Source organism: Pinus tabuliformis, chromosome 8 (assembly GCF_031772625.1).
Source record: "Pinus tabuliformis cultivar Carrire ecotype Pingquan chromosome 8, CPIR1, whole genome shotgun sequence".
In the NCBI taxonomy this organism is placed as follows: Eukaryota; Viridiplantae; Streptophyta; class Pinopsida; order Pinales; family Pinaceae; genus Pinus; species Pinus tabuliformis.
The window spans coordinates 1,463,051,697-1,463,063,835 of NC_142294.1; the positions used below are offsets into that span (position 1 = coordinate 1,463,051,697).

General features: G+C 37.8%; 1 protein-coding gene across 1 annotated transcript; it reads left to right on the forward strand.

The window, feature by feature from the left end:
- The first annotated feature begins 6,939 nt into the window (after positions 1-6,939).
- LOC149241318 (uncharacterized) lies at positions 6,940-8,736 on the forward strand. The gene is made up of 2 exons (XM_089367491.1): positions 6,940-8,263; positions 8,520-8,736. The coding sequence occupies exon 1, from the start codon at positions 7,648-7,650 to the stop codon at positions 8,203-8,205; it is 558 nt and encodes a 185-aa protein (XP_089223617.1). The 5' UTR covers positions 6,940-7,647; the 3' UTR covers positions 8,206-8,263; positions 8,520-8,736.
- Positions 8,737-12,139: the final 3,403 nt, after the last annotated feature.

The window sequence follows — 12,139 nt, forward strand, 5'->3', positions numbered from 1 at the left end:
CTTTCAACTAAAATCCAAATGACATTTAACAACATAGCTAACTAGATAAGCTAAACTTATTTTGACAGCAGATTACAAATAAAGATAAGTATAGAGTTATACTTGAGCCCTGAGCTTTACTAGCTTGAAATCAAAATCATCTTTAAGAGCTTGAAATCGGATGACACTATCCAAGATGGATGGTTGAGGCATGACGCAAAATTTCCACCGCCATAATACTCCCCTATTCCCCTATACAACACTCTGTTGTAATATCTAGCTGAACTAAACAAGAAGATACAAATACTTTAATTTTGAAAGAAGTCCAGTTAATTTGATCGAGTCACTATTCAACCATAACATCGAATTGGATCATTGCATCCTTTGGCCCCAGATTGTTTGGCACCAGCTGATCTCTTTTCCAGGTATTGTTGATGATACTCTTCTGCTCTGTAAAACTTCTTCGCTGGCAGGATCTCTCTCACGATCTCTTTATGCAGTGCCTTTGGTGCCTTTCCATTGATTCCCGTGCAGCTCTTTCTTGATCAGCTGAATAGTAATATATGCCAGATCTGTACTGAGTGCCTTTATCATTGCCCTGCAAATATATGCACACAGTGCTGACAATTCATGTATCTGATGCAATTTCTATACATCAACCAGATACAAGTGTCTTTATAGTTTTTGCCTTCTATGGTTATGAAATAGGAAAACCACATCAGGATCCAATCATATTTTCTATAACCCACCCTGCACCCTTATAGCAGGATCCAATTATATTTTCTATACCCCGCTCTGCACCCCTATAGCAAGTATGTTAACAAGCCATTGAAATGAAAAGTATATGGTAGATACATTGCCAAATACCTGGATTTGGTTTTCTGGTTAAGGAATCATATGAATGTGTGAAAGGCTTTGAATTTCAGCTTTCAAAGAAGCCAATGCTTCAAGCTGGCAAGTCTATTAGCATAGATATAAGTTAATTCCAAATTTATGAATATTAATTTTTAAAATACTAATAATAACATGTTTGATCATGTAGTTTTTAAAAAAAATAGAATTCTTAAGGATTTTATATAGCTTTTAAAAAGATTTGGAAATTTTTAATGTAAAATATTTTATCCTAGTCAAATCATTTTAGAAAATACAAAATTAATTTAAGACTGAAATTTACACCTTAAAATTTCCTAAATTATGTGTTTACATTCGTTGTTATTAAGCTGAATGGGGATCCTAACAAACATTTGAAAATAATATAATGAACCACGCAGTGATATATGAGACTGAAGACACCCTCAATGCCTGCACTCAGAATTCATTAGGAGTTTAGATTTGAAGTGCCATTATAGAATATTAATGGGACTCCACTCCCAATTGCATCGCTTCAAACCAGAGAAACGAGGCTAGGTATACTGAAAATCGGCCTTTGCTTAAAGCACTAGATATATATCACAGCCTGGAGCCTACAAATCTTTTGAAGCACAGGAAATAGAATTCAAATACATTAAGACGCCCAAATCTGATTTAGTCCGATATTTGAAAAACAGAGAATTCTAATGGCTTCCATTTGTTTTTTAACTAACTGATGCTTCTGAGGAAAGTTGATTTGTCATAAAAGTATGTACATGATTTTAACCAGTAATGAAAATTAAATTTTAGATCAATCTACTAATCTACAATATGCAATACGATATAAAATAGATTTGGGAATTCTATTATAGATTTGGGAATTCTATTAGCTAAGTTGCTTTTTTAGAACATGAGAAATGAGAAAACGGTTAGCGTGCATCTTCTGTCCATTCCAACTAGAGTAAGAAACCATAACGGTGGAGACTCCTTTGGCAATGGCATTGAAATAGGGGGTCATGTGGATGTTGACTAATTGTTTATAATTGCTGACAGTGTTATTCTCATCGACACCCTGGGTTGTTCCACCATCGCCCACAAAGTGCTTAGCACACGCTACAATATTTGACCTGACAAACATCAATAAATCACATGGTTAGAAAACTATTTCAGGAAACTGTGGTACAATTGATTGATCAAAGAAATTCATATTCTAAGCATGGATAAAGCAAAAGGTTTGCAGCTTAATGTCCAATTATATAGAAAACTGTGGTACAATTGATTGATCAAAGAAATTTATGTTCTAAGTAGGGATAAAACAAAAAGTTTGAAACTTACTGTCCAGCCACATACGGCACCCCCTTTGTAAAGATCCTGCAAACCTGCTCGCATCAAACAAGACATTCTAAACAGTGAAAACTTGACTCTCATTTTTGAATGAACTTCCATCGAGCACTTCCATGCCAGAGTCTTACAGCAACACATGGAGAAAATGTGTATTGAATGCCAGTAGATCGAACTTCCAGAGTTATGGCAGCTCCAATTCTTTTAACCAGATCGGGATCCCTGTATCCATAAAACGTTGATACAAATTGTTAGCCAAACTTTCTAGAAGATTTTGATTTTGAGGGTACTAATCAGAAGCCAGAGTTCCCATGATATATTAAACATCAACATTTTCACCCTGATTCTGTTATTATCCCAATTCAGTTACTCAAGATTTTGCCCATAATCATTCAGATAACCCTAGTTACTTTTCAAATCATTGTCTCCTAACATTTTGCTGATTGCAATCAGAGTGCCCCTTGGCACTTTCTAAATCATAATACTACTTACGATGAAAAAATAATGCCTACGGATATAGGCCAGGCTCTCTAGTATTGTCTAGAGATAAAGGGTTTTCATGAAATATAGCCGACCACTCAACCTACTCATTTGTTTAAATCATTAGCCATGACATTTTCTAGTTGCAAGGAAATGTTGTGAAGAAAAAATGGAGTTGATACTCTACTTGCCTGATAGCTCCAAGCCCAACATTGTGAGGGAAGACGGTAGCCCCATAGACATTGTTGTGACCATGAACAACATCAATCCCATATACACAACGGTTCTTAGATTTAAAAGAACTTTTCGGCCCCAAAATCATAAAATTAAGTCTAGCTAGAATAATAGGCATGGCTTAGTCTATTACATTGCAGTAAGTCATATAAGGAAAAGTACAACGTAGTGAGTTATACAAGGCAAAGTATATGGTGCTACATTAAGGAATTGCACGTGAAGTTCTCAGATCACTCCTGCGTGTCATCTCAGAACTATATTATTATGCTGAGGGAAAAAACTCATATTTTCGAGGTCTTAAATTATTTTGATTTGAGAAGCGAGATAGAAATGGATTTAGGGTGGGGATTAATGGGTGGAAAATGAAGATTTTATGAAGTTCTAATGATTTTTAGCAAATGTATATCTTATTGCAGAGAGGCCAGAGAATGTGCTTACCATGTGGAATACTACTTCGAAGGTATCCACCACAGAAAAGAGGCCAACTAGCCCTTTTACTCCCAATGCATTTTAAGCCCTATAAACATTTTCCTGAAAGTATTTTTGTTAGGTACTTGTTACTGTGATTTGCTCATATAACTGGATCCCATTTTACCATAACCCTTTAGATTCCTATGGTAATATGATTGCTTTTTTCTTCCATCTGATTTGTCTCAAGTGCAAGATTCAAAGAAAGTTTTCAATCTTAATCAATTATTGAGAATGCTAACATCTAAATATAATGTAGTTCATTGTTTTTAATTAAACCGTGTGAAATCAACAATAGAAGTCCTAGTGCAAGGCCTTTACAACAGTAATATTTGAATGCTTAAATGACTTGCACCTCCCATTTGTTCTGGGCCATTGAAAACACTATTGTTATATTGAAAAAAATGACTTTAATGCTACTTCACATTACTCACTCAAGGTTTATAAATTATCTATAAGATCTCTGCAATTACCCAGGTATGTTTTACATAAATTGCAAATTTATTAAAAACACTGTGCAATGGGCTTTACATTGTTAATATGTAGTGTAAAATCCAAAAATTGCAAATTTATTATACAAACTGTGCAATGGGCTTTACATTGTTAATATGTAGTGTAATTTATTATACAAACTGTGCAATGGGCTTTACATTGTTAATATGTAGTGTAGAATCGAGAATAGGCAAATTACCTTGCCTCATTAGTGGAAGTCCACAAGGAGTGATAAAATTTTGCTCTATTGTACTTAGTATCCGAAACAGAAAAACCAACCAAAAGAAAAGAGTGTATACATACATGAATCATATCCTCTTCCTGAGAGAAACTAAGGCATCAATAACCTCAGTACGTGATAGCAATAAGCTCTTTGGCATCCTTTATTAGGAGGTATCCTTTGACAAATAATTTCATACCTACTTCTTTTCGCTAGAAGTGAAAAAAATAATTGATAAAATTGACCTCAAGCATACTTGCATTGAAGCTTCTAGATTGTGGATCAAAGCTGAAATCTAAATACAGTCCCAAACCCCTGAAAGCATGAAACCAAGCACTGAAAAACCCCAAGAAGACCTGCACACCAATGAAACTGTGTGCACGAATCAAGCTGCCCATGAAGCAGAACAAAATGCCAGTCCTGCACCAACCTCCAGCATGATCTATAAAATCTACAATCCCTTAAAAGATGCTCCAAGGATTTTAAACGATGAAAAAGGGGCACAAACTATCTGACTACTTCCTTTTGGCATGGTGAACTTTGGAGGGCAGCCCTTGAACTACCAACGGAACAAAGACCCACACCTTGTAGCTCAAATGGAGAGACCATACACTGTGACTGATAGATCAATCGAGAATCCAGGTTGAATACCTCATACCATATGAGGGAACAATCTCTAAAAAAAGGCCATTTTGCCCTTTAACCCACTTGGTAGGTCAAGTCAGGCCTAGACATCCTGCCTGTATATGTGAAAGCTATCCACCAAGATGCCAATTGACTGGCGATGGTCTGAAACCTCTGAAAGCATCAATGATGGAGCTAATCAATGGGTCTATTCGAGTTTGCTTTCAACAATGAAGCCAATCAATGGGTCTCTATTCGAGGCTATGGCCTAATAGGTATAAAAAGCAAAGTATGGATAACACTCCCTACTAAATATTGTGTCAAAGATATAGCAAATATGATGCAACAGCTAGACCAATCTAAAAATGGTCTCAAGCCAGAGTGAATGGGTCACAAACTCTACGTGAACAATGGCATGCGGAATTGTTTTATTTCTCTTGATCATGCAGAAGCATATGGGTCTCTACACTCTATATCTTGGCATAGTTTGTCTCAAAGGCAAGGCCCTCACACCTCAAACCCATAAAGAACAGTGGAGAACAATGTGACCTCAAGTTGCAAATCTACAGAAGGGAAGTTTCCATCCATATGTTGAGAGTAGACCAGTGATAGTAACACACTGCACTAAAGAACTTCAGACGAGATTTTCTCTCCAAAGAAGTCCAAAGAACCAAAAGAATATATTATAACACCCTATAGGTGTATAAAAACATAGTGCTATGATTAGCAAAGCATAGTGCCCTGGTTAGAGTTAGAACATGAAACTACTGTTCATCAGTAAAAATCTATCATCGAGAACTGTATGGCAATCCTGATTGAATCTTTAGCCTACTAAACTGTCTGCTTCTTGATAATGAAAGAAGCTGAGATTCTGAACCCCCGTTGTCGAAGAGGTAATGTCAAGAAACCACAGAGCTAGCCCAATGTTGACCACTTTGACATCCATAAGTCATATGGTACTTTCTTTTTCTGGTTTTGCTTTCTATTTGCCTTGGTACAATCATTATTCTAGCAATTGTAGTCAGCCTGGTGCAGTAGTAGGAGGAAGTACTAGTAGTTTCAGTGCTAGTACAATATCAAGGGGTCAGTAGAGTGGTGGTAGTTCATACCCAAGTGTGGTTTCAAACATGATTTCTTTATCCTACTAAAATGTATGCTTCTAAGATCGCCCTTGATTCGTTTATACCGGGGGTGACATACCATAGTGAGGAGCTTGGCATAGAGAATACCGAGGTCCTATTTTGCGGGCCCAAGATATGAACCGCAGATAAGGGTTCCTTTAGATTAAGTGCTACGGTACTGGATGTAACACTATATGGTGCACTGAAATGGTTCTATCGCAGGCTCAGCGGAAGTGTCTCTTTTAACTAAAGGCGCAAGTGGAAGCGCAACTGATAAAGTGAGCATGGTCAGAAGCTACTCTTATAGAGGTTGCAACTGACTTCAGCAATGGACACAGATGCAATTCCAAGTTGGTTAAGTGTTCGTTGGTTCATGGATGCGTTGGGCACTCTGTCCCTAAATGCTATCTGCTGCCATGCATTTCAAAGATTACCACAGAAAGGAATCCACAACAAGGAATCCCTCTTGGGTTACCCGAGACAATTAGCACAGAAAGGAATCCCTCTTGGGTTGCTCGAGACAATTAGCACAGAAAGGAATCCCTCTTGGGTTGTCCATGGACAGTCAATATCAAGGGTAAGTTTTGGATATTAATCTTTAAGTGGTTGAGATTTAATCCAAATATGGCTGTATCAATAAAGCAAATGAAATGAATGAAAGAGTGCATCCTAAGTAAGAGGAATTCAAATTAAGTGCACAGTGAACTACCATGATGCTGCAAATAACAACTTAGTCAATACAGCCAAGAGATTCAAGGAGCTAGAACAAAACATAATTGTACCAGGTAACATATTAGAGTAACTTGAATAAAAGCACAGAGGACTAGCCAATTACCGAGATGGTTTTCCAATTCCACTTGCATCTTCCAGATTGTGAGATTTATTTATGTAGGGGGGAGCTCTGATACCAACATAACACTCTACATTGACTTAAAGTGTTCAAATCAGTCTTGTTAGAACATAGATACCAACTCTGCAAACAATGGAAAAACAATATTTATGAAAACTGGGATTGGGGACATAGAACACAAGATAATCTATGCCACTGCATTTTACTTCAGCAAAAAGACTTCAAGTAGCAACAACAAGAGCTGAGGAAATGCTAGTGTGCTTAGGGAGACTCCCCCTTAGGTGGGCTTTCGTTAAAATGGGACTTCTTATATAAAAATTCCAGAAATTCAAAACACGAGTAGAAAGGAATCGATTATTATTAGGCCGATAGGCCTTCCTTTGAAAGAAACTTTCGTCGTCCTTTTGTTTCTGAGACTGACACCTGGCGTCCACATTCAGCGGGAAATTGTTCAATCATTTCTGTTATGGTCTTCATCCTTCAGGCGGAATGGTCGGCATTTTTGTTATCGGTGCCTAGCGGGGGTCGATATCCCTCGCTTTTGCTATCATTCGCGCCTATCCCTCGCTTCTGCTATCATTCCCGCCTCTCTATCGCCGGAAATTGCCGTATGTGTCTCGTCAAGGTCAAGAAGAGTCCCAAGCCCGTGGCATCTTGCGCCATGCCTGCGCTTCCTGGTAATTTATTGCTTTCGCCCTTTTCCCTTTGGTTTCCTCCAATCCCCAAGCTGTTAAATGCTGCCAGAGGATATGAACTTGAAGGATGCTAATTTTGGGGTTTAACTGTCAGGCATGAAGATAAACACTGATACTCTGATGGCGATAAAGGCAAAGGAAATTTATTGCTTTCGCCCTTTTCCCTTTGGTTTCCTCCAATCCCCAAGCTGTTAAATTCCTTGAGAGCCCACATATGCCTGGCCATTGCAATTTATATATTGATATCCACCGGAAGGAAGTCTTGGAGAGTGGATATCAGCCATCGGAGGGAAAATGGCGAACCAGTATTCCACCAAAAACTCTTTCGAAAGCCTGGTTGTGAGCACCATGATGAGTCGGCTAAATATGCGCAGCCCTTTTCTGGACACCAATACCTTCCTATCCAACTCGTATGATTGCATCATCGCGGACGAGAGCAAGAGCCCATTGGAGAGAGAGGAGGCGAAGCTGGAGAAGAATATCGTTCAGATTATATCCAGCGGGGACACTGATAAACTGAAGGCGAACTCCGGCCAGGCTGTCACCATTAGCGAGCACCAAGTTTGCGTGGGGTTCCACGAGGACCCAGAGCCCGGCTACCGCGTCTGGGAATGGCACGGTCACATCATGCTCTATGATGAGGAGAAGGGCTACACGGCAGAGTATATCTATGAGAATTTCTTCGAGAAGGCAACTGAGTTTAAGCGTAGAGCGGCTAAACCCCAGGAGAAGAAAGACAAGGAGAACGAGGCCTCCGGTGGAACTATGGACTTAGGAGGGCTTATTGATACCGTCAACGAGATGAACGCTCGAATTTTGTGCAGAAATATGAGCGCGGGGTCCTTCAAGTGAAGCTGCACGGTGGTTAATCACTGGGGTTTTTGGGCTTAGGGTTTATGCGAACTTACTGGTAAGAAGCCCCCCCTTTAAAACAAAAAAATTATGTGCATTGGTTGGTTCTGGTAAGTCGGCTAATGCTTTATTACTTTGGGAAAAGTATTTTCTATAATAACTGGTGGGTGGTAGTTGCAATATGAAGTCCTGAATTATTTTTGAGATAATTGCAGCATTTAAAGGGGATTTGTGCTTGTAAATTAGAAATGTCATGTGCTTGGGTTTGTTTCAGATGTGGAAATTATTCAGTTTTTTCTGATGGTCCCAAACAGGTCTTCAGGGTTTCCATGCCCTGTGCATGTTGTTGTTGGACACGGCAATTGCATCCAATTCTGCAAAAAATGTTGTTCTTTGTGAAATATAAAGGACCTTTTATTTGTGTGAAATCCAGGTATTGTAACCGCTGCTCTGATAAAATTTAAATATATTGTTTTGAAATTGCATGGTTAGTGGTCTGGATGCTATAATATGTATTCACTGTACCAAACTCTGTAGTTATGCTCTCATAAGCAGAGAGCAGCTGAAAGATTTCCATAAATTACATATTAGATAGGGCTTTTGGCATGCTTCTTCTATTAAGAGAAGATTATGGACAATAATTCATTTACTATCTCCATTGTAGTTTCTTTATGCTGCTTCTTTTAAAAGTAATTGGAACCTGTATTGTCTTAATCAAGATGTATTATTCCTTATTAAATTTGTTATTGCATATAGATAAGGGAGGTGCTCTAGGCCCAGATCTTATTTTGCTATTGCACGTAGAGAAAGGAGGTAATCTAGGCCTGTCTGGTGATAATGTGATGGTATTTTAATAAAATGAAGAATAGAACCATATCTTGGCAGGGATTAATTATTTATTTTACTTGTCATATTTGAATAACAATAAACTACTCTAAGCCAGTCTGGGGATGATGTGATGGTATTTTAATAAGATGAATTACAGAGCCATATCAGGGATGAATTAGTTATTTTACTTCATATTTAAATAATAATAAACTAACATAGATCCTGTTAAACAGGGCTGTATATTTGAATAACAATCAAGGTGTATATTTAAATAACAATTGTAAATAAACTAGCATAGATCAATGTTAGCCCGGCAGGATATATTGTGTTATTAGTTGTTGAGAGGTAGGAATCTCAAGTTTTTGATCCTTAATAAATTGTGTATTATTTGTTGAGAGGTATGCATTTCAAGTTTTTTATCCTTAATAAATTAATTTAACATTGATTTATTGGTTAGTTTTCTCTCAAGGATTAAAAAAAAGCCTGGTTCAATATAAAATAGTATATGCTAAAATTCAATTTGAGATGGTTCAGCATAAAATTTTATATACAAAAATTCAATTCGAGATTTTTCCATTGAGCTTTAGGTGTAGTTTACTTTGCAGTTTTACAATGTAAAACTATTTTTTTGGGTGGGTATTTTCTAATGTAAAGTTGATTCCAGAGGGAGTTCTTGACGTTTGTTGTTTATTTATGTAATAACAATTATATCTGTCTCTGTTTGTGTTGAATTGAGAAAATATCCTTCTCTGAGCTACGAGAAATATCTGGACTTGAGTTACGAACTTACCTTCTAAATCCAGGATGCAAAATTTTGCTGATGAACTCGTATTTTATCTTGGAAGGTTTGATGGCTTATACCGTTAGTTTGGTTGAAACATATAAATAGCCCATTGTCCATGCATTGTGTGGTGATCTGACAAATAAAAGAATTTGTCATTTTGTTTCTTAGCTATAGCAATGATCTGATGCAATAAAACTTTGATTTAGAAGTCATTTTTCCAGATTCAAATAGAAGTGTTCATCTTTTATTTATTTAGTAGTGTATATATTAATGGGAAGGACTATCCTGTGTACATGGTTATGGTCATATGTACCATATTTATTTTCCAATTACTCACTTTCCATGAGATGCATCTGATAATAAGTTGGTACCAACTTTAGTGCCATGTCAGCTGAGCTGTGGTCTCACTGTAAAGACGTAAAATTGCCCAGTATTAACACAGTAAATTAAGCAGAGATTAAATGTACCTGAATGATACCCTTCACACGCCAAACCCCATGCTTTAGAACTACAATCTGTGAGTCATCTGGATGCAAAGATTGTAGCTCTTGCCTCACAGCCTCAATACCTGCATTATGCTCCATTGACAACTGCATGGCAGCTATTTCTCCTGTAGACTTGACCAATTTTCCCAAAACAGCACGGGAATCTCCCAGATTGGCAACATAAAGCACCCCACCACAAACCACCCCTACTAAACAGCAAGACCCAACTGCTGCAAGCTGTGGATTTGTAGGCCATGCCTTTGTAACAATGGACAAAAACCCCTCTTCTGTTGCTAAAAAGGCCTTTCGAATCACATCAGCAGACATCCCCTGCTGCTCCATTGCAAATTCTGCAAAATTACAGCCCCCACTTAGTACTGTACAATGGATAAACTCACAATGAATGTTGCACCATTACAGTCAGCCATCTTTCAGAAGTAAATCAACCAACAAGTTCAGCCCTTCACTGAACAATCAACCAACCAGTTACCAAAAAAAGAATTCAAGCAAGAAGACATATCAAGGCCTTCTGTAAGCATAGGCACCTTCAATGGAGTATCCATGTTAGAAGGTTCCTGGTTGCTGGCCACTGTGTCTACTTTCACAAGTTGTATATTTTCTCCAACTTTGAATTCTTGTGTCTCTTCAGCTCCATTCTGTACAGATTGTTCCTCCTGGTCATCCTTACTACCATACTTGAAACAAGTCATTCATACTACTGAAATGGAGCAGCCCTGCTGCTAGATAAAGCTCAAACTTGATGAAGATCTTCTTACTGTTATTCAAAACTTTTTGCAGGGTTATGATTTGAAACCCTGCTTCAACTGAAACCCCAAGTGTAGAAGATAGTTTTGATTTTGAAATGCTAATAGTATAGACAGTGGATGTCAACAATATCACTGACTGCCAGAACAATCTGCCCATGCATATGCTCTTCCTTGCTTATGATATTGAAGATAGGCAAAGGAAATTATACCAATGAGATAGATCAATGCTTCAGAGAATGAAGATCGGTGTATTGCTGGCCCAAGTTGGGCTCCCAGGAAAAATAAGAGAATTCTCAGCCATATACCCAGAAGTGCAGTTCTGATATGAATAGATTTTAGCAGCAGATTGGGGAAATCAGTCCCTGACTTGGCCAAAAAATAAGGGGTGTTATGGTAAGGAGAACAGAAAAATTTAACCCTGCAATCATATCATCTAAATTTAATTTATAGCACTGGCCTGACAATGGTATCATAACAGAATAGAAATCATGATCAGGTACATCTTGTTTCTAGCATTATTTTCCTTCCAAAATTTAACTCACTTCTTTTGTGGACCCCAAGGTTCATCATTCAAATTCACAAAGCTACTTTGAATCTACTGAGGGTTAAAATGGAACTATTTTGTATTTTTGTGTGTGCCTGTGTAATTGAAGCTGAACATAATTGCAAGGGTCATCTTTATTCTTCCCTGGAATTTACTACAGGTGCTGCGCTTTCTGTTATATGTAATAGGATGTTTCCCTGAAAGGTTTCCCATGCTGAATAGGATTTATGTTGTGCACAAATGCAAATTTAAGGTTCCACACATCAAAATTTAATGCACTCCAAGTGCTATGCTTTTTCTGATTTTGATGCCAGCTGACTTATCTTAGGATTTATGTATGCAATGCAATTCTAGGGTTCTGTACATTGCAGTTTATGCTCCACGTGCTTTGCAATTTCCGTGCCTCCCAGAATATTACATTCTCGATTCTCTGCACTCCGACCTTGTTGCCCCGGACACCCATTAACGACAGCAACAGCGACAACCGATGAAGAAAAGTATTATGAAGTTGAGGTTGAAAATGCAG

Coding starts and splice junctions, on each gene's coding strand:
- LOC149241318 (XM_089367491.1), top strand. CDS start 7,648: ATGGCGAACCAGTATTCCACCAAAAACTCTTTCGAAAGCCTGGTTGTG.